Here is a 23394-nt window from a genome sequence, read left to right as displayed (position 1 = left end):
TTACATTTCAGGAAGTACTTTCTCATCCTCAGAATCTTTTGCAGAGACCTTTTTTTAAAACCAAACAGCCAGTAGAGAGACCACATGAAATGTAGCAAAAATCTTAGCTGCAGTGACTTCTGAAATCATAATTAGACATGTTTGAAACAACACCTCAGACAGTCTCTTGTACCATTTCAAAACACTGGGTCATGAGCTCATTACTTTTTGCAATCATCTCTGCCAATTTCAAAATCCACACAGCCCCTCCAGAGGCGAAGGTCTGAGAAGCCTGTGATATACAGACACTTCGCCTTGGTACAGGCCATACAGAAGATATAGTCTTTCCCTACTGTCAAGATGCTAATTTTAAGATTATACTCTTTATCCTTAGGAAGAAAACAGAGTAAATCATCCACATTATTAAAAACTCAGGGGGGAAAAAAGGAACAAGGGAAAATGTGATGTATTGCTTTTATTTCCCACTGAAATTTCAATCCACCAAAACATCCCTACCAAATTTATGCTTTCAAAAATCTAATAAGTCTTTTACGCAAATATTGGGATATATATCAGTTTTGTAAGGTAGTTTGGGCATTTACATCTCAATCTCGCAGGGCCTCTGTTGGGAGGGAAAAAAGTAAGCTTTCCTCTCACAGAAGCTGACTGTGCACTTAATACTTCAGATACAAGAGCTTCCCCCATCCACCCCTACTTTGTGTAACACAAGATTTCTTTGTTTTCTTTTACTGAGAGATTTCTATTGTTTCTGCATGAGAGTAGGACTTAACCTTCATGTAAGTAATATTTGCTACTGCTCTGTGACACATCAGCCCCCTCTTTGCTATTTCTATTCTCCTCTTTGCTGTTATTCCACAAAAACACCTGCATTGCAGTACCACCATATGTGTACAGCTCGATTTTTAGCTGATCAGAGATGCTATAGCATTTTAAGATAAGGTAAAATGTAGCACATTTCTATCCATCTCAACAAACTTGTCTTCCTGTTTGCAACTACACAGCAAGCACAAAAGAAGGGGGGCAGGGAGAGGGAAGCAGGCATTTCCATCTAGGTTTGCAAATCTATGCAGCAAAAGGTGCAGTAACACAGCCTTAATCTTTCTAGCAGAAGTTAAAAGAAAGAATTTGCTAGTCCCACAGTGACATTAGCAGGAAGTAGGTAATTGTTTCTATTACAGTGCTAAACCAGATTCTGGTCTATGCGTGTTCTGCCACTCCTGATCTACCATGTAACCCTGGAATCAATTATTTAATCTTTCAGTTCCTCGGTTTCCTTATCTATAAAATTAAGACCCTAAGTGCCATCAATTCCAGGTTGTAATTTCTGCAGGGCACTACATACCACTCCCGAAGTGTCTACACAGTGCTTACAAAAGGTATCATGACAAAAATGGGAGTCTAAAACCATTATGAGAGCACATGCACCAGAACAAATACTTCTGTGTTCCAGACAGTATCAAATATCCATGCAGGATTTGAGACATTGAAGTTACCAGAAGATTCTGAATATTTCTGCTGAAGACAATCTTCAGCATATAAGAGGAGATTTCTAAGTTCTAGACAGAGACTATCATTCAAGAGCAAGATCCTTTCCACACACCAGTGAAATTCTGTAAACATGCTTTTATGGCACCCTAAACCTTCTAGGCCATCATCTTTTGTATCATTTGCAATTCCCATACATTTTTATCTGCATGGTATAAGTCATGCAACTTTTTACCTGCCTAGAATCTTGGAGGTTAAAACACATAAAAGGAATTCACTGGTTTATCATATGAATTGCCAGGTATCGGAGTCTCCTGACATTAAAAAGGCTCTTCCTGCCATGCCAAGGCCAACCTGAGCCATAAGGAGAACAGATGCCATCAGTGAATCTTTGAACACTGATACAACACAAAAGGCAAAGGCTTCATTTGCCCATTGTAATAACCATTAAGAACAGAATAAAAGTAAGGCAATAGTGGGCTCCATTTTCCGCTGTAGAACATTTATTTGTACTCCATAGAAAGCAAAACTATTTAACTTGAGCATGTAATTATTGGCAAGAAAACTGAACTAAAAAAATAGATAGGACAGAAAATTGTTTGCAAGAGGGAATCATAGAATGGTAGGGGTTGGAAGGACCCTTAGAGATCATCTAGTCCAACCACTCTGCACAAGTAGGTCAACCTAGATCAGGTCACATAGGGACGTGTTCCAGGCAGGTCTTGAAGACCTCCAAGGAAGGAGCCTCCACAACCCCTCTGGGCAGCCTGTGCCAGGACTCCCTCACCCTCACAGTGAAATAGTTTTTTCTTTTATTTAAATCATGATGAACTGTTCACAATAATAGAATGCAGGTTCATAACAGATCACCTTCTATTTTGCAAGTAGTTGTAGAATATGTTCATACTTAATCCCAATATATGTGAAGCTCTAGATCTTCTGTAGGCAAGCATTTTGACCATTTAATGTGCCAGATCGAGTTGCTGCTTGAGTTTGCTGGTTTGCTGCAGTAAGTCACATTAATTTATTCTCCTTCGAAAAGAGCTAATAATAATAATAATACAATTCTCATTGTATTATTCAACACAAAGCAAGTCTACACCATTAGCTCTAACAGCATTAGGCTGCTGTTGCAAAAAAAGAAGTCCCAAAACACCCACACAACACTCAAAATATCTCAAACACACACACATACAAATCCGAAACAACCCACATTTCACATCAATGTTAAGAGAACTCAAGAGGTAGTGCTGTAAACCTGAGGCTTCTATTAGTTTGTGAGCTGCATAAAAGTTTACTCTCGTTTTACTGAATTTTCTTTTATGTCATTAGTACATTTTTTTGTATGAAATTATTTTAATAAGAAATTATATCCACAGTTCATTTAACACACTATCAAACTCACCAACTACTCAGCCCTATCACAACACAGCTGGAGATCCCAAATTTTTAGATTCTCATTGACCTTCACAGACAAAAGTTTCAGAAAATATTCTTATGATTAAAATCACAAAATATGAAATTTAATATTATAAGACCTCAGAAAAGACCAGATAGATTTACAGTTGATGTAAACACTTCAGAAAACAAATACAATACACTCTGTAACTGGAATATCAAATGTAATTAACAAGACATTATCTGGCTAATGACTTAGTCCTACCCAAAAAGTCTATATAGTTACTTGCTATAAGTTTGGGGGTTTGATTTTGTTGAATTTTTTAAAGAATAATGGTTTTCTACTCCTATTGACTTTTGTGGTAGGTTCCTTAGGCTTTTAATAATACATCTGCAAGAGCTCCTTCCTACACCAGAGCACACCTTCAGGTTTTTTCTGCCTTGCATGCATTATTAAAAAAAAAAAAAAATTTCTAAAAATCATAGAATGGTAGGGGTTGGAAGGGACCTTTAGAGATCATCTAATCCAACACCCCTGCAGAAGCAGGTTCACCTAGATCAGGTCACATAGGAAAATGTCCAGGAGGGTCTTGAAGACCTCCAAGGAAAGAGACTCCACAATCCCTCTGGGCAGCCTGTGCCACTGCTCCCTCACCCTCACAATGAAATAGTTTTTTCTTATATTTAAGTGGAACTTTTTGTGTTCCAGCTTCATCTCATTACCCCTTGTCCTGTTACTATCTACTATAGAAAAAAAGGATGTCCCAACCTCCTGACACCCACCCTTTAGATATTTGTAAATGTTAGTAAGATCTCCCCTCAATTTCCTCTTCTCCAGACTAAACAGCCCCAGTTCCTGCAGCCTTTCCTCACATGAAAGATGCTGCTGTCCCCTGATCATCTTGGTGGCCTCGTGCTGGACTCTCTCCAGCACTTCCCTGTCCCTCTTGAGCTGAGGAGCCCAGAACTGGACACAGGACTCCAGATGAGGCCTCACCAGGGCAGAGTAGAGAGGGAGAAGAACCTCCCTTGACCTGCTGGCCACACTCTTCTTGATGCATCCCAGGATGCCATTGGCCTTCTTGGCTACGAGGGCACATTGCTGGCTCATACTTAGCTTATTATCAATCAGGACTCCCAGATTTTTAAATTATGCCTGTAAATTATTATACTATTTTACCAGAATAAAACACTTTAACATATATAATCAGAGGAAAACCTCATAATCTTACAGGGAGAATTCATGCTCAGAAAGAACACTTGACCTGAAAATAGCACAGTGACCGATAGATGTTATTTACACTGGTAGCTCAAATTTCAGTAAGCTCAAATACTAGTGCAGCAATGCTGCTGCAAGGGAAAAGCTTGAAGAGCTTTGGTTTATCTTACTCTATAGGATAGAAATAGTGTTTTGATGTCTGAACAACAGCTAGCATGATCTCATTTCTTTCAGTTCTGTAACAAAGCTGGCACATCTTTCAGTGGAACCAATCCTTCCCAATTCGAAAGGCAGAATTTTTGAGAAATGAGACAGAAAAAAAATATTGCAGAGAACCTAAAACAGAGATTGTGGAATCAAATGCCTGCTCGGGTTTTTTTTCTAGCCTAAAGAGTTCATACAAACCATGTTTACACTGTTCCTAGTCCATCCTACAGGGACTCAAATGTCAGTGATTCCAGATGGTCAGGCAATGATACCCAAAAACCCGCTTCTAGTTGTTAAAAAGAAATTCTCATCCAGCAAATAAAGACCTGGCAGAGAATACAAAATCAAAAACATGCTAGGTAGAGAAAACACTGCGCACTTCTCTCACTAATGGCATTTACAGCATTGTTATGTCAACCATATTTCATAGGCTTCCAACTTAACACAGTGCAGAGGTGGCAGTTTTCAGAAGCAGAGGTGGCAATCTTTATCACGCTACTTCAGTTGCACAAAAAAAGGGCAGAGGAAGAAAAATGAGAAAATGCTACTCAACTATTTCTTATTCTCTTCATACTGTGATAAACTTGTCATTCGTTTTCAGACCTATGTAACTTTTTTTCTCATGCAAGGTGTTACAGTTCAGAGATAAGTGCAGTTGTATGTCAGATTTCAGTCAAGAGTTTTAAACTTTTCAAATGCATCTGAACTGGCAGAAGATGCCAGAGCATAACCTTCCAATACTTGCATTTTACAAGACTTTGGTGATAAATATTTGTAGAGTAAAAAGGTTTCCCAATAACTTTCTCAGACTATTCTTCATGCCATCCAAATTTTCTTCTTCATTTTTTTTAATAATTAGGCTTTTCTTTTAATAATTAGGCTTTAATAATTAGGCTTTTTTTAATAATTAGGCTTGACTTAGTCTTCATCACATTATGTATTCCACTGATGTTGTCCTGCATATCTGGCATACACATGTAACATTTCTCAAGGTCCTTTATGTGACATCTGACTCTAGATGCCACAAGTCCTCTAGAAATGAAAAGGATATGCAGCTGTTCCTGCATCACATTTTTATATCCTATTACAGCTTAAATTCAGCCAAATAAATTTGTTTTCATCTCCTGTGGCACTGAATGCCAGCTCCCACTGAGACTAGTAATAAAATGTAGTAGTGCCATAGCTGCAGTACCATCAGTTGGATCCTTATGGGTCCCTTCCAACTCAAGATATTCTATGACTTGGTATCTTTTAGGACTTTTTCCAGTAGCAACACTGCATAGAGCTGGAAAGAAAAAGAACAAATCAATTTCAGGACTCAATCAGTAAGACACTCACAAGGACCAAATAGTTAAAGCTGAGAAGACAGTCATTGCCATTACCTATTCCATTAAAATACTAATATTGCAGTTAATCACTGTCTATCTATTAGGCTTAGTTATCAAAATAATTAAAAGTACATTTTAACGTTCTTAATTATTCAAGTGTCTGCAAACATTACATTAATTTTGAGAAATGTGCATTAAGCCATCAAGATGAACATTCATCCTATCCCATTCCTACAATTTATTTGGAGTGAAAACAGTTTGGTACTTCTCATTGTCAAGAGCCAATGCATTGGCTAGAAATCAGAAAGCTGGCAAGTCTAAACAAGTGCATAGGAATAACAATTAATGTCTTTTTTTTAAAATTTACCATTTCCAAGAATAAAATCTATACTAATCTATGCATATGCAAGCTTCATTGTTAATGCAATCATCTTGAAAAAATAATGTCATTAATATGACACTGTTCTGTAGCCCATGTCTAACTCTGACCTCTGCAATTTTAACTTTATGACCTTCAAGCTGCCAACAAACATTTTCATATGTTCACGAGCACAATTCAATTACAGAAAAAAAGAAACTGTGGCATCTAAAAATCAATAGCCCATTATAGCATCCCATGATGGACAATTTTAACTGTTTTTCATCTACTGAATTGTGATACTACAAGCTATCATATTGCAAGCTTAGAAAATATTGCAGGCTGTCACTCAATTTCACCAAAATCAGCATTATCTCATCCACCAGTGCAATCCTACACAGTAAACAAATCAAATGTGCAAATGTTAACTAGAGAGCTAAGAGCACCCAGTGAGAAAGCCCAGTAAGTCAAAATACTTACCAGCTGAGAAAGCATGTTGTGCAAGAAAATTTGGTTGCTTTGCAGCAAGGACTTTTTTTTAATTAGAGACAAAGTTTCATTACAGTTTTATGACATTATGGAAACAAAGTCTGAATGTTTCAGCCTGGACTGCTGAACATCTTTGAGCAAGAGACTGGAAACTGACACTAGTTGAATTAATAATGTATGTTATTCATATTAAAAGATCTAAACAGCTGAATAAATTCTTGTTACAGTGTTTTGTCCTGACAGTCAGTGTTGCAACCATGATTTTTTTTCAAGCCAGGTATATGCTTAGCTGCCAGGAGGAAATGGGAGTTTTGGCAAACTAACAATCAGTTACCATACTTGCTCTCAAAATAACTCCCTCCCTCTAGGTTCCAACTGAAATATTCAGTTGCAGCACTTCAGCTGATATCCAGTTTTGAACTATCTTTAGGTTTCAAAATAAATAGTCTATTATAGTAACGGGATAATCCACACTATGGAGCTACCATTTCCAAGGTCTCCACAGATATCGATTTGTCAGGTCACCCTTGCTTCACATATTCAAGGTTACTGCCTTAAGACCAGGGGCTTGGATTGATCCTTGAAAAAGACACCAGCATTTTATGGAACTTGGTTCTGCCACAAGGAATACATTTTCAAAGAAAACACAATGGTCCAAAGGTAGCTAAACAAAGTGCTAATTAAGTTGCTGACATACACTATAGAAAAAGGGGAAAAAAAAAAAAAATCATTAAAACGTTCTCTATTTTTCACATCAAAAATTCAATTCACCCCTACAGTGAAAGATATGGTCATAAACTCCTTTCAGCAGTAAACAATAACAAAACCTGATCCTACAAACAATTGAGCAAAATAAACCCATGACTATTCAGAGTAATTCCTTACTTTTATGCTGTTTCTAATCAGAAGACAGTTTCCAATTTCATGCACAAAAGGACCGTAACAAATTAAAAACAACACTTCATCTACAGAGACAGAATGTTGGGGTCACTTCAATTGCATCTGCTTACATCAGTAATAACTCTTTATTTATGGCTAAAAATTCAGTCACAAACCTGAAGCACTTAAAGAATCAAGATACCTGATGACATTATACAGGACATATGAATTTACAGCTTCTCAGACATGCTCTTGATTTCAATACGAGTTTTACTAGCAGAAAAGTGGAAAATACAACTCTGTTGATAGAAGCATAATTTATACACATTACATGGAAACATATTTGAGTCAAAAGGATTCCTTAATAGAAGGCAAAAAACACTTTACAAAATCATTACACATTCATTCTTAAAAGTAACTTCACCAACTGAACTCCAATTTATATATACAGAAGTTTGACACTGTTGGCACTTTGATACCGAGACACACATCACATTGAAAGAACATCGTTTACTCTTGTTCAAACAATTAAAAAAAAGCATTATCACAAAGCCACAAAGTTGCTGAAGGGCTGATGTTTTCACTAGAAATCTAGAATGTTTATTCCAGAGTCTTGTCATCTGCAGTCTGAAATTTAGTAAACCAACTCCTGATTCCAAGTTGTTGTCTCTCACGTAACTGAACAGCTTACTATTGCTACATGTATATAAGCAGGACGTTTCTGCAGACTAATCTGTGGTCTTGTGATCTACAATCAAATTAAAGAGAATTGATCCAAGACTTGTTTGGATTTTTTGGGATGTTTTTGGTTTTGTTTTTACACATGTAGTCAGACTATCAGGTAAAAAGGTGGGTATTGTAGTATATTCTGCTAAAATATCATTTGATCAATTTTAAATAATGTTTAACTGTTTCATTTAAACAAGATTTAGAAGTCTGAATTACTCACAAATTAGTATCTTTAATATATTCACCTTTGCTCTTTCTTTTTTTATTATAACACTTCTACTAAGAGATATTTGAGCATTGGTACTTTCCAACGGTACTGTTTATCCACTTGCTAACTAAAGTATAAAAAAGACACCATAATGCCATTCAATATCAGCTAAATCTCTCATTAAAGTTCTTCAGAATGGCCACACGGTGGAGGTAGATGCCTATGACTTGAAGTAAAAGGCAGATGTGATGTACTGTAACATTTGATCTTTATGTTACTGTACATGGATTACCCAAATAAATGTCACTCACTTTTGAAGTTATTAGCAACCTAATAAGGTGGAAGAGAAAAGGACAAAAATAAGCACTATCTCCAAGTTATACTAAGTTTTTATAAAAAAAAAAAAATTAAAAAATCTACTAAAACTGTAGTTAAATTACCACTGAAGCAATACAACAAAACCTTCTGGAATATAAAACTGCTCAGCTCTGCATACTAAGAGAAGTGAATTAGATTCCTGAGTAACATGTTTGTGATGGAGGCAGACAACAGAAAATAAGTACTCATGAGTTATTTTAAACTCAAGGCATACTCTCATGAGTCCTAGTACGATCTTACAAGAAACCTCACACAACTGAAACCAGATCTGAGTTTCAAGAGTATGTTATACATCACTAGTTGAAGTCTATAGCTTTGGTTCTAGTGTAAATCACACCTAGCTACAGCTAAAAGAGAATCCTTCCTTACTACAAAGCAGCAGATATATAACTGGAAGAGTTGGATTTTTAAATGCAATGCTACCTTACAGTTGTAGCTAGCTTTGAAACAGTAAGACTTTCCTAGTGTTTCATAGATTCTTCACACATGTACTTCTCAACATCATCTACCCTTTCACACACAGCCCCTGTACACTCCTCCAATTAACATCGCAACAAAGCCATGCAGTAGTTTGTGCAGTGTGGGACTCTCATGTCGTGTAAGCCCAAATCACCCATACCAGGGTTTAATTATGCTCACTACTAAAAAAACATATTAAGCTTTACCAGCAATCTTGACCAGCAGAATCTATATGCAGATCATTTCTTAAGGATACTGTCCAGAAATATAGAGATTTTTATGTTCTAAACTTTCTTCTCCTCCTATTTAATACCTTCAGAGCAAAGCATTCATCAGCTACTCCCAAGAGCTTTTACTCTACAGGAAGCTGCAACAACTTATTAGTAAAATTATCCCCTAAGCTAAGAGAAACAAGAGACAGAGGTAAGCAACCAGGGAAAAAACCAAGGCAAAGCAAAACAAAAAAAAAACCCTTACCACAAATTATATCTAGTACTTATTGGAAAAATAGGTCAGCCAAACTACTGATTTTAGCTCTTATGTATTTAGCTTTGGACTTACTTGATCTGAGTTCAAACTAATTGATCACTTCAGTGAAGTAAATCTTACACACATCACTACAACTCTGAAGCACACCAGAATGTATTTTGTAAAGCAACTAGCAAAACAAGAATTTAGTTGAAATACCTATTTCCTTTCTGAAGTTATCTGCATGACGGATAATTAATATCTGAATGTATGGTGAAAAGTAAGTTTGAGCAGCTCCCTTGGATCAAAGGCAAGTGGCTCAGTAGCAACCAATATCCCCAAAGCATCAGCCCACAAATACAGTAAAATTCATCTCAAAAATCTCTAAATCTGCATGCACAAACTTCTAAAGCACACAATGAAGCACAAAGTGCCCTGAGCTGGAAACTTGACTTTTCATTATGTGCTTCTGGGATTTTACTCAGGACTGCCTCTAGCTTAATTCTGTAAATTAGATGCCCATTAGCATCTGAGAGAAGTTAGGCATGCTCCTGGGCTCATCTTTCAATCTAATTTCATCAGAGGTGCAGTTGAAAACCACATTGCAGTGTGAGGCACAGCATGGAAATGGGTATCACTAGATACTCACCTGACCCACATGCTATTGATCCAAACTGAAATGATGTTGATCCACACTAACACAGCCACAAAATTAAAAAATAGTAGTTGCATGCAGTTTCTCCAAACATTGGAGAAAAAAATGGCTGTCTTACCACATAAAAGAGACCTTTGTCTTAAAGGCTATGAGCTTATATGACATACATGATTACTTGAGAGGCTCACCTTCACAAGAAAATGTCAAGGGAGAAAAGTTCATTTTTTTTACTTTGAAATCATAATTCAGTCAATACCTTGAAGAATATTTCTTAGAAGAGTTTTGAAATGAAAGCAGCTCTGGTCACTGACATATTGCGTTTTTCTATTCAACTATTTCAATTTTATAGCTTGGGACACTCCAATTTGTTACCTGTTAAGTGCACACTGCTGTAGAATATCCATGGAGATGACAGTTAAACGTTAGCTAGTTGAAACACTGATTGGCACTACTTCAGTAAAAGTCAGCAGCATCTGCTCAGCTTCAGTAAACATTAGGCAGCATCATACCTAACAGTTATGAGTACTGCAAGTAGTTAACAGGAACTTGTTTTAAAAAATATCTATGAAAAATTTAACTTTATTTAGCTTTATTATTAAAACAAAGAGTTAAAAGGTTGCTGTGACACTTAGAACAGATGATAATTATAGAACAGCAATGAATGCAAATCAAAAAATGAAAGTCACATAAACTAAGAACAGTCCTTGTCCCTGGGAACCAGCTGTGCGTAGTGTTCTTCCTGCAAGTAACCTATTACCTTTCCAGAAAAAAAAAAAAGGCATCAGTAATAAAGCTGTCATTTTAAACATTTCCAACTTCCTGGGAACTAAGTCGCAGAAATTAATTAGAGGAAAAGTCAGTGCTGATATTTTTTTCTACAATCATGCAACCAGAACACAAATGGGGACAAAGCACTTATATTTACACTTAGTTTTTGAAACCGTGTGTACACTGCCATCGTTTAAAGTGCAAGCTACACGTCTGCTGAATTAACTGAAGGCATAACAGGTGAGTTGTAAGTTAGTCACCCGTAGTTATAGAACTAACCACAGATGCCAGTAGCACATTTCAAACGCTGACCAACTTAGTGTGTTCCTTCTAGTGTACTACCAGCCAAACACATACTCCATTGCTTTAGATACAATACTTTCATCTTTCCTAGGAGTTTGCCTGTCAGAAACCACCTAGAAGGCAAGAGGAAAGAGAGAAAATAAAGATAATCAGTCAATACATAGTTAATTCTTTTTAAAATAACCAGATTCTTTTTCCTTTCCTTTTAAAGTGCTACTCTATTTTGAAAAAATGTTTGAATGATTTTCAAAGGTTAAGGGCTTTTTTTAAAAAGTGAGAACCCACTGATTTATTACCTTTTATCATTATTATTTTAGAGACTGAACAGACTTGAACCACACATGTACTTGAGTCACATCTTTAAAAAAATGACAGGAAAAGATAAAGGTCATACTGAAGTTAATGTGTTTACAACCTCACACAACTAAGGTGAGACAGCGCAAAGAAACCCATGCTCCTGTTTCCCTTAAAATACCTGATAGTCACTAGTAGAAGCTTTATATGCCGTTGCAAGGGGTCTCATTGTAGCAATCCTTGTAGTACTATTTGCATGTTGTACTGGCGTGCCGATAGATTTTGCAGGCGGACTGAAAACTGAAGACACCGAGGATGTAGAGCTTCTTTCAAAGTTTTCCATCACACTCTTAAAAAGAAGGTTAAAGTAATGTGAACAAACACCAAACAGTAATATTTAAGCCTTTATTAGCTAGAATTATCTTTTATCTAGAATTGTTTGATAAAATATGTTCACATCTCAAAGCAAAGAGCATACATTGTCTGTCAGTACAGGGCACAGATGTACACACCACCAAGTATTTTCCTCATTGCAATTATGTTAGATTATGCCATAGCTAAGTAGAGAAAGTTTGTAACCTGTTCACTGCATGTACTAAAGGTCACCCCAGTTTGAAACAATATAGCAAAATCAAATTGTCAGACTTACAACAGACTTCAAGTAGTAACATTTTCAGGCCCAGCCGAACTAGCATAACATTTTCTTTCCAAATACTGAAATATTTAACCTGATCCATACAGGATAGTCACCAAGCCTTTACCAACTTGCAGGTTTTTGCTCAGATTCAGGTTACCAATGAGTTTTGATTTAGTCTCCTTAGCAAATACCATACAGAGTAAGGTGGCTCCATTTTGTAAGCTTATATTTAGAAAGGAATGCAGGTAGAATGGAAGAGACAGCAAATGATTTGATGAGAACCCCAAGTTTCATGAGGACCCAGAGGAAACAAGATGGGAAATGCCAACCAGCATGGGAAGACCCCATTTGCTGCATTTAAATTCAGTGGAACATAGCATTTAAGCAGTCTAAAGACAGCAGAAATTCAGAAGCACAACTTGCAGAAGACTGCTATCCAAAATAGAATTGCTGTGCAGTGTGGGTGGCAGCTGTGTCTCTGCTCAGCACAAAAGGAACCCATGGAACTACTTGCTACTTTAGAATTAGAAACCTAACCACAGACGGCAAATCCATCATATCTGGTTTTCAACTGCAAGGACGAGTTTTAAAGGCTAATGCCAAACCCTCAGTGGATTAGTCTCCAGAAATCTGCCTCCAAATATACAGGTTGATGACTATGAGTTTATTTATTGATATATGAAGGTGGATACTATTCACAAAAAAACATGAGTACTCAAAAGCAAATATCGGATGTCTGACAGTTACATATCTCGGATCATTGTTTCTAGAGCTTCAGATTAGAGGCAATTCAATCACAGACACAAACTGGACACCAAAAGACTAAATAAGGTAAGAAAAGATGGGAAGCCTTATCATCAGAAGCCCACAGAAGAAAGATGCACTGACGTACATTTGTTTCTGAATTTTACTCAGTATAAGAAATGTTTCTAATTGATAAAAACTGAAGTAACAGAAAGATCACTGTCTAGAATTGCCTTTTCAGAATGGCTTACATTTGAAAGCTTACATTTGAAAGCTTCCTTTAGTCTTTAGTATCCCCTACCTTAGGTGAGATTAAAAAAATCATCTGCGAACTACAGAAGAAAAACTGGCATTTGCTTAAGCTAACGTACATTAGCCAAGTGCCGCAAGAATCAACGGTCACGGAATTGTCAATGTCTAGAAACTAATAGGTCATGATAAAACTAGGCTGTAACACAGCCATGCCCACTCTAACCATTACTTACAAGAAATCACATGCTTTTGCAGGGGGCAGGTAGGAGAAAAGGATGAGGACCGTCCTGCTAACATATTTTCAGTCTTATGTACTAAGATAATCTGAAAAGCCATAATCAGATAAAGAGTCTCATAAAGAAGGAGGACAGTTAAGTGCAACAACAGCCTTAATTTGCCATTACATACCTACTGCAGCCTTTAAATGCCACCAAGTTCTAGACTAGGAAACTTTTTTATGTCAACTATCTCATGTTATGGTTTCACTTCATATTTTTTACAGCAATATAATCCTGTTCATTTTAACCTCCAAGAAGCAGAGGTTTCCTATAATGATCTTTCTCAAATACTTACAATAAAACTCATGTAAAGACCATACCTATACAACTGAACTACCTATGCTTTGCAATTCAAAACCAAAAATATTATAGAAGCCAGAGGAAAAAAAAAAAGAGGAAGCCCAAAAGCAGAGTGTCTTATATGGAAACAAAGGCAGCTGTTAACTTACTTTATCTATACATGGCTTGACACCAATCATGATAGATTCACCAAAAATTCTTCCATCTTTGCTTAAGGCTTTCCGGGCTTGAAGCTTAGACTGATACCGAATATGCATCCAGTTTCCTGTGTTGGACATCTGTATGAGATTAAGTGAAAATTATGAAATTTGGCCTTCTAAAGAACGAGACAAAATGTTTTAAGGAAAACAAGTCTCAAACTAAGACATACCACGTGTTTTAGTATGTTTCCATACTGAGCAAACTGTAGAAGAATATACGAAGCTGACGCTTGAGGAAATCTGAAAGAGAAAAAGTAATCAAAAAATTGTAATGAGTGGTCATGAGTACTAACACTCGTAATAATAACTTAGTGCTAAAATACAACCCTAGGATGGATTTTTAGAAATTCAAAAGAGACCAGTGCGTTAATGCCATTTTAGAAGCAGTGACCTGAGGAACATCACCTTCTAGGCACTTTTACTTCACCATACACCTCAATGTTAGAATGCTACGTTTCCAGCCTGAAAAAGTTAACATCTAGCTTAAGGCACTTCACTAAAATGTATGTATTTGCTGGCTGTAACTAAAGTTGTATTTCCTGTAGAACCTAAGAATGCTACACAATAGCAATGTCCAAGTACTTCTTTTCATATGTTGCAAAGAGTTCATTCATGGTTTTGATAATACTTTGAAAATTGACTTACCCAAATACAGTTACCCATGTGTCATCAAGTTGATCTTCTGAAGTCAGGGAATCACCCTGAGTATAGAAAGGATCTAGCTGAGCAGGAGACAGAGTAGTCTTCCTAGGCTGCCCAATACTTGCAGGACTGAACATACTTGAAACTGTTAAATTGAAATAGCATTGTTAAATCAATTACTTTCAAAAGAAAAGCTTAAGAGCATTTCACTTGTATATGAAACAGTTTGATGGAGGTTTATTTGCAGACACAGATAAATAGTAAGCCAATCCAAACTTCCTGTCTGCAAGCATGCTAGTAAGTTTTACTAACAATCTAGCTTTCTCCTAGACATCTAAAACACCAGCAGTTTAATACAAAATCCAAATAGGAAGAGAACAAAGCTTAGCAAGAAGCCACAGGTTCCTAGGAAATCTTACAAAGATGTAAGGTGACTCAGTCATTGCATTTGCATCACTTAAGTACAACCACCTCTGTGCTCAGTTCAACAACAAATTTTGAATAAGTTGATTGAAATTCACTTAGTCCTAGAGTGAAAACATTTTTCCTATTCACATTCATATACCTTTTGAAAAGCTAATAAACATGCACTCCTTCTCAAATTAGCACGGAATTGCTGTAGCTTGAAGAGTGATAATTTTTGTGTATTAAGGAAAGCAGTAAAAACATTTTGACAAGACATCTACCTGTTCCAGGAGTTGATGGTATAGTTCCAACCAACGGACTCTGTGTTAGAGAAAAGCTGGCCTGCATTAAAATACAGAAAGTAACAAATCCTAACAGGTACAGTTCTCAGATCATAACAGATAATTTTCAGGAAGCTTAAGCCTCAGACAAGAATGGAATCATAGAATGGTAGAGTTGGAAGGGACCTTTAGAGATCATCTGGTCCAACCCCCCTGCAGGTTCACCTAGATCAGGTCACACAGGAAAATGTCCAGGTGGGTCTTGAAGACCTCCAAGGAAGGAGATTCCACAACCCCTCTGGGCAGTCTGTTCCAGTGCTCTGTCATCCTCACAGTGAAATAGTTTTTTCCTTATGTTTAAGTGGAACTTTTTGTGTTCCAGCTTCATCCCATTACCCCTTGTCCTGCTGCTAGATACAATAGAAAAAAGGGATGTCCCAGCCTCCTGACATCCACCATTTAGATGTTTGTAAATATTAATAAGATTCCCCCTGAGTCTCCTCTTTTCTAGACTAAGCAGCCTAATATTAACTGCTTGCCTTAAGTTACTCCCAACTTTAAGAGTAAGAACAGACATTCACATGTATATTTAATACAAGATAATTAAACGTTTATTAATAATGTTATTTGATAATGTTTTACATTTGAGCACACAGTCTAGCATATAGCTTGGATACCCAGTAGGACTCCACTATTACCTCCTGGAATTTCCATCTGATTTAGTAAGCCTTAGAAGAGAATGCAGTTAACTTTCCTGATTAGAGGATTAAACACAAGTATCAGAGATAGTACGGGAGTGTAGCACAAACTACAGAAGGGAGCACCACAAGAAACAGTATTTAGGCTCTGTCTACATTACTTTGTCAGCTAACAAGAGCTTCTACACAATAAGCAAGCTTATTTAGGCTTAGGGTGAGCTTTAGGTAACAGGAATGAAAAATCCATTACCTAACACCAATCACATATGCTTTGTGAAATCAGTGAGCTTTAGGTATCAATACTGGGAAATCTTAATTTTAATTTTCTCAAAATAGGTATCTTGATATTGTTGTAACAGAGTAGTTCACACATTCACATATATTCTAATGGAAAGAATGTCAGCATCATGTTATCAGCACCTGAATGTCACTCAAGGGCTTAGAAATCATGAGAGCACAACGTCCTAACACAGGCAACTGAGGAGTCAACAAGGAGTGTGCTGCTGTACCTTGTACTAACAAATAAATAAGATATGGTCAGGGATGTGAAGGCTGGGGGCAGTCTTGGCTGCAGTGACCATGAGATGGTAGAGTTCAAGATTCTATGTGGAGGAAGCAGGACACCAACTCTGGACTTCAAGAGAGCCAACTTTAGCCTCTTCAAAGCCAGAGGAATCTCACAGGCTAGGATTCTAGATGGTGGCGATGCCCAGGAAAGCTGGTTAATCTTCAAGTGCCACTTCCTCCAAACTCAAAATTAGTATATTCTCATGAGTGAAAAATCAAGTAAAGTAGGTAAGAAGCCTGCATGGACGAACAGGGAGCTTCTGAAACAACTCAAATGGAAGAAAGAAGTCTATGGAATGTTTAAAAAAGGGCCTGGTCACTTGGGAAGAGTATAGGAATGTCAGAGTATGCAAGGAGGAAATAAGGAAGGCTAAAGCCTTCTTGGATTTGAATCTGGCAAAGGATGTAAAGGAGATCAAGAAGGGCTGCTTCAAGTACCTTTGCAGAAAACGGAAGATGAGAGAGAATGTGGACCCGCTGCTGAACACAGTGTGCGCCCTGGTGACACAGGATGCAGAGAAGAGGGAACTACTGAATGCCCTCTTTGTTTCAGCCTTTACTCCTAAGGCCAGACCTCAGGAATCCCAGTCCCTGGGGGATAGCAAGAATTTCTGGATGAAGGAGGAGGTGACCTGCTGGAGAGCAGCTCTGCAGAGAGGGATGTGAGAGTTCTGGTGGGCAGCAAACTAAGGAGTGTGGCCAGCAGGTCAAGGGAGGTTCTCCTCCCCCTCTACTGTGCCCTGGTAAGGCTACATCTGGAGTACTGTGTCCACCTCTGGATTCCCTGGTTCAAGAGAGATAGAGAAGTTCTGCAGAGAGATCAGTGAAAGGCTACTAAGATGATGAGGGGACTGGAGTATCTCTCTGACAAGGGAAGACCGCAAAACCTGGGACTGTTTAGACTGGAGAAAAGAAGACTGAGGGAGGATCTTACCAACACTTATAAATACCTAAAAGGGTAAGAGTAAACACTTATAAATACCTATAAGAGTCAAGAGGATGGGGCGAGTCTTTTTTCTGTATCACTAACTGTCAGGACAAAGAGTAACAGGCACAAGCTGGAATGCAGGAAGCTTCACTTGAACATGAGGAGAAACTTCTTTTCTGCAAGGAAGCCCCGGCACAGGCTGCCCAGGGAGGTTGTGAAAACCTCCTTCTCTGGATCCCAATTTTCAAAACAATTTTAGCATATTTTAGCATTAATTGTAGTATTTCTTAGATAGAAGAGCAAACAAACTGGAACACCTGTAGATGTGGCAACGTGTGTTCCAACAGCTCCTTTTTTTCCTTAATATGCAGTCTTAAAAAGACAGAATTGGATTCTGTCCTTCACAAAGAACTTGAACTTTCAGAAGGCAATGCTCTATAAAAAGACTGCTCTTTCAGTGAAAGACCTTCTACTTGAACCAAAAGGATCATGTTCACTGAAAAAGAACCTACTAGTGCTTGACTGCTTAGCTGGGCTAAGTAACAAAGTTATTATTATGACCTCCTAAAAATTTTACTGTTACTCTCTCAAAATTAACCCCACCTCTCTGTTCAAATCTTTATTAGATATTTTAGTCAGAATAAAATTCCTTCTGTTTCACTAAGCTCCTCTATTGTCCTCTGAAAGAAAAGATAGAAAGTATAATGCATATTTGGACCCTTTGTCAATCAGCAGCCAAATATATTAACAAGAAGGTACAAAGTTGCAACAAGTCTGCATTTGTCATGTACAAAGCATAGCAGAGGCACCATTTGCACTTTTCTCTCTCCAAAGCATCGAAAAATCAGTAACAACAGGAAATAGCTCTGCAACTACAGAGCTCATTTAGACTACACAGGAACAGGCACAATGAATACCCTGACTAAGCAACAGCATGATCTAAAAACACTCTAGTCATTTTGCTAAGGCAGTTTATACAAGTGACTTGAAGAATCCTCTGAAGCAGTAAGCTACCTCACAGCTTCTGCTAAGAACAGGTGACTACCTAAGCCACTTACAGGTCTTCTTGAGGTTAAAGGTGTTGATCCAAGTCCAGGACTAGATAATTCATCATATATGCTTCTAACTGGTGGAGCACCGCTTTTATCTTTGTGGGTAGGGACTACTGGTTGTGGGGGAGATCCTCCTGCAGTTAAAAAGAATAAACAAAGAGTGTGAGAAAACTTGGCATTTTTGCTACTGATTCTTGAAACTTAAACAGTAAATTCAGCCATGAAAGATTGTTGTTTCACTGCAGGGCTTGCAAAACCATCTGTCCTACCAAACCATTCAGGTTTGAACATTTGATGTAATAATATCATGTGTCCAAAACTGCCTCCTTACACAAATATCATCTAAAACTCTTATTAACCTGGTATATTCACTACTTACATGTATCGTTCTTTTTTATGAAGTTCTGAATATAGCTATATCTTCCTATTTTAAGGCAGGTTAGTATTGTATTTTAATTGTTTCAGAAACTTTCCTACAGTACAGACGCAAAAGCAGTTTTTAAGACTTAAGACACGCTACATGCTGAAGAACCATACAGAAATGTACACAGACATTGCGTATGCTGTCACATTCCCACAGTCCAAATTACTTTCGTTGCTATGTAATTTCAAGTTACAGAGAGGAACCTCATGAGGTTCAACAAGGACAAGTGCAGAGTCCTGCATCTGGGAAGGATCAACCCCATGTACCAGTACAAGCTGAGGGTGACCTGCTGGAGAGCAGCTCTGCAGAGAGAGACCTGGGAGTCCTGGTTGATAATGAATTAACCATGTGCCAGCAATGTGCCCTCGTAGCCAAGAAGGCCAATGGCATCCTGGGATGCATCAAGAAGAGTGTGGCCAGCAGGTCGAGGGAGGTTCTGCTCCCCCTCTACTCTGCCATGCTGAGGCCTCATCTGGAGTCCCGTGTTCAGTTCTGGGCTCCCCAGCTCAAGAGGGACAAGGAATGTCTGGAGAGAGTCCAGCGCAGGGCTATCAAGACAATCAGGGGACTGGAGCAGCTTCCTTATGAGGAAAGGCTGCAGGAACTGGAGCTGTTTAGTATAGAGAAGAGGAGACTGAGGGGGGATCTCATTAATATTTATAAGTATATAAATGGTGGATGTCAGGAGGTTGGGACATCCCTTTTTAAGATGGTATCTAGCAACAGGTCAAGGGGTAATGGGATGAAGCTGGAACACAAAAAGTTCCATAAGGAAAAAACTATTTCACTGTGAGAGTGATGAAGCCCTGGCACAGGCTGCCCAGGTAGGTTGTGGAGTCTCCTTCCTTGGAGATAATTTAACTTAACAGTTTCTCACTTGCAGAACATTTGGAAATAAGGCTTTTCCAAAGCATTTTTCAATCATAAATGCTGAGCTTCAAGATTCCTCTGAACTGTTTAACACATCCAAGAACTGTCACAGGGTATTACATACGGCAAACTGAAAATCGTGATGGGAGAGTAAGTGACCAAATATATCACTCATTTTGGGAGGCCTGTAGTACTATCTAACTGGCTCCACTTTTTTTTTTTTTAGAATTGACACTATAAGGCTGAAATAAACATTTCAAAGAACTAGGTGAAATTCACCTATTTTCAATTTCATAAATACTTTCCTAAGAGCTCAGGAGGAACAGACTAGAGCAAGAAGAGGACCAACAGACCACCTATCATAGAACATCTCAAGTTGGAAAGGACCCATAAGAATCACCAAGTCCAATTCTGCCTGAAATTGAAATAAAATAACAACTAAAATTATTCTGTAATATTTTAATTCTTATTTTTTCCTTCAAAATAAATCTCAGGCAAACACAAAAGCTAAGATTTGGAGTATACCAACTGATTTAACACAAAACCCAAGATCACTCACGACACATAACTAATGAATGAAGGTGTTAGCTGTTCACTCGTGCTTCTCAGAGAAGAAAAACAGCATGTTACATCACCATCTTTGAAACACACATAAAGACTTTCTAGTCAGATCAACTAGATGGCTAGGAAGAGATGAGCTAGCAAAAGTCAATATTCCAGCCCAATTACAGGAGACATCAATACCATAAATGTGATCACTAGATATTAATTAAGAAGTAGTAGTTAGTTTTTCTCCATTCAGTTTTTAGAAGTCTGTCAATCTGTAAGTGACTTCTTAAAATTCATTGTAAAGAAATCAGCAGCATGCATGAGCTGCATTTAGTGTCAACAAACACTTCTTGTTTTAAACAATGAGAAAACATTGATGTTTGTACATTCAATTGACATGTAAAGAGTTGTAAAAATTGATTCCATATTAGGAGAAGTTCATATTACCCTCCCTGTAAAAGCAACTTCTCTGGTACCAAAGCTGCCACACTTAAAACATTTATTACCCTTAACTCTACCTTGAAGAACTTAGCCAAACTCCATTAAATATAAATGAGCTCACTATTTATTCAATTAATTGCATTAATTTTGACTAAGTTATAAAACTACAAAAACTCAAGTCTGCGACAGTCATGTAGAGCAATAAAACAAACCGAATTTTTCTTTACAGAACAATTTTTCAGCATTTAAGGAATTCTCACCTGCAAGTAGTGGAGACCTCATTTCCATTACACCAACTGAAGGGCCACTTAGAGCACGTGGTTGTGGAGTCATTGGCGCGGGTAAATCACCCATCAAGAATCCAGGAAGAAACTGAGCACTAGCTCCAGGTTTCGGAGATGTTGGGGAGCCAAGAGTCATTGGCTCAGCTCCTTTATTAATGAAAGAAGAATTTAGAATCATGGAAAAAGCCAATTGATCTAGTCTTTTCTATTGCTTAAATAGTGGTTATAGTAAAGAAACATAAAACAATACACGTTAAGCAAATGAGATTATTCTAATAGCTTAACTTCCAAATAAGCAAAGTTTGTCACAAACTTGCATTTTTTTCCACTACAAGAACTGCCAGACTGAGACTTTTTTCTTAAAATATACCACTTTGGCTGCAACTAAATTTCTAGTTTTGAAGGCAGTTACGGATTTGGGGATGTTGGGCAGATGCTTCCTATACCAAAATAATCACACCAGGGCTAGATTCCACTCCCCCGCCAGCCGGTTTCACGTCCCGGAACACCGTGGCCAGGGCACCGCGGCCTCTGTGCAGCCTCATCGAGGCTTCCCTGCGGGCCTGCAGTCACAGCCGGGCCCGTCATATCTGTCCTGGGGTTTCGAGGTGCTTAACGTACGGAACTTGCATCACGGAGCACCGCCGCGGCGGCTTTCTGGTTTAAACTCACATCCCTTTCGCTTTCCCTCTGAGAAAGATACTCATCCTTCGAGGCTTCCCATCACTTGCTTCCGCCCGCCAGCGTCTGGACTCCTTCAGCGCGTCCCTCGGCCGGGAGCAGGGGGCCAGCCCCAGCCCCAACCTCCTCGACATCCCATAGGAGCGCGGGCTGCGCCGAGGGGGAAGCGCGTCCGACGGGCAGCGGCGCCCTCTGAGGCGCCTCCCAACGGCCCTGCACGCGCCCAGCGAGGCGCAAAGCCGAAAGGGGCACGATGCGGGGAACGGGCGAGGGCGGCCCCGCGGTCCAGCTCACCTGTGGGCGGCGGCTCCATGGCGAAGGTGGCCATGTCGGCCTGGGCGGCGGGAAAACGCCACCGGCAACTTGGCCAGGCGCTTTCAAACGGGACGGAACTTCCTCCTGCGTCATTTCCGACCCATCCTCCCGCTGCCTTGTGAGCGGCCCGCGGCCGCGAGGGGCGAAACGTCACCGCGCGACCCGCCCGGCAGCTGGGTAACGGAGAGCGTCACGTCGCAGCGGGTGTTGCCTCCAAACCGCCTACTGCCGGCCTGCCGAGCCTCCTCGCGTAGAGACCCCAAATCTCCGTTCTCATTTGCTGTTTCGTGCAAGCATGATTTGGACTTTGAGAGAATTGCTACCAACGGGTTAGAAGTATTCAAACGTGCCAGTGCCCATTTATCTGTTGCGCAGACTCCGTTAAGCAGGACGTCTTTAAAATCAGCCTGAAAAGCGGCCGAGGGAGGGAGCCTTAAGGCAGCAAGACGGTTGCGTTTTGGCTACCGTCTGGAGGACGGAGCAGACAACTTCAAAACAGTTCCAGCAAAGCCACAGTGCCCAAAGTGAGATAACTGCTTAACTGTGAAAGTAATACTAGTTAACCCTCCTTTGACACGCCTAAAAATGCTAATGAGCTAAAAGGAGTACATGCTAGATATACATGACTATGTTCCTCAATTGTCCACTCAAATCTGGTTAAATCTCGCCTTATATTGCATGCCTGACAAGCAGGTGGGTAGCTCATTTTTCTGTATTGTATATAAGGAGTGTTCTTTCATTTTTTGCTATGCATGTTAGGTGGAGCGATCCCCTGTGCACCCAGTGCTGCAATAAACTAACAACAGCCTTCTAAACTACAAAACCTGGTCTGGAGAGTGCTTTCTAGTGGAGTGAGCTCCTCAGCAGTGGGCCATGGCTCCACTAGCTTTTCCGATGCATGGGTACTGCTGCTACAGGGCTGCAGCTCAGCCCATATGTCACAGCCACCCCCATCATCCCAGCCCTCATACTACGCATCAGATGTGGTGAACTGCTCTTGCTACACAGATCGCTGAAACAACTGTAGTTCTTACAAGTGGATTATCTCTTCAAGCTAAGAACTCATAAACCTGCCACAGAAGGGAAGCAGGAAAACTTACTTGCTAGGAAAATGACCATAAGACTTTTCCAGGGTTAACAGCATACACAGCCATCCACACCTGCAGTGGAAATGTAACGACCAGTTCCCCTATGGAAATGGGGAAATGATGACCACAGATG

General features: G+C 39.0%; 1 protein-coding gene across 1 annotated transcript; it reads right to left on the bottom strand.

Annotated features, from left to right (window-relative positions):
• Positions 1-7205: 7205 nt before the first annotated feature.
• Positions 7206-22302, bottom strand: NUP35 (nucleoporin 35). The gene is made up of 9 exons (XM_062002516.1): positions 22153-22302; positions 21154-21324; positions 18616-18743; positions 15365-15425; positions 14682-14823; positions 14207-14276; positions 13986-14114; positions 11807-11974; positions 7206-11444 (listed from the first exon to the last, which is right to left on the bottom strand). The coding sequence occupies exons 1-9, from the start codon at positions 22184-22186 to the stop codon at positions 11367-11369; spliced, it is 981 nt and encodes a 326-aa protein (XP_061858500.1). The 5' UTR covers positions 22187-22302; the 3' UTR covers positions 7206-11366.
• Between the last annotated feature and the right edge of the window lie 1092 nt (positions 22303-23394).

This window comes from Colius striatus, chromosome 9 (genome assembly GCF_028858725.1).
Source record: "Colius striatus isolate bColStr4 chromosome 9, bColStr4.1.hap1, whole genome shotgun sequence".
NCBI classification, from domain to species: domain Eukaryota; kingdom Metazoa; phylum Chordata; class Aves; order Coliiformes; family Coliidae; genus Colius; species Colius striatus.
Note: the sequence above shows the minus strand (reverse complement) of the source record. Positions and strands in the feature narration are given on the sequence as shown.

Excerpts from the sequence above, each read along its gene's own strand:
- NUP35 (XM_062002516.1), bottom strand. The coding sequence starts at position 22,186 with ATGGCCACCTTCGCCATGGAGCCGCCGCCCACAG. Across the intron at positions 18,744-21,153 it reads GAGGTCTCCACTACTTGCAG|GAGGATCTCCCCCACAACCA; the intron begins GTGAGAATTCCT and ends TTTTAACTGCAG. Across the intron at positions 15,426-18,615 it reads CTTTAACCTCAAGAAGACCT|GCCAGCTTTTCTCTAACACA; the intron begins GTAAGTGGCTTA and ends ATTTTAATGCAG.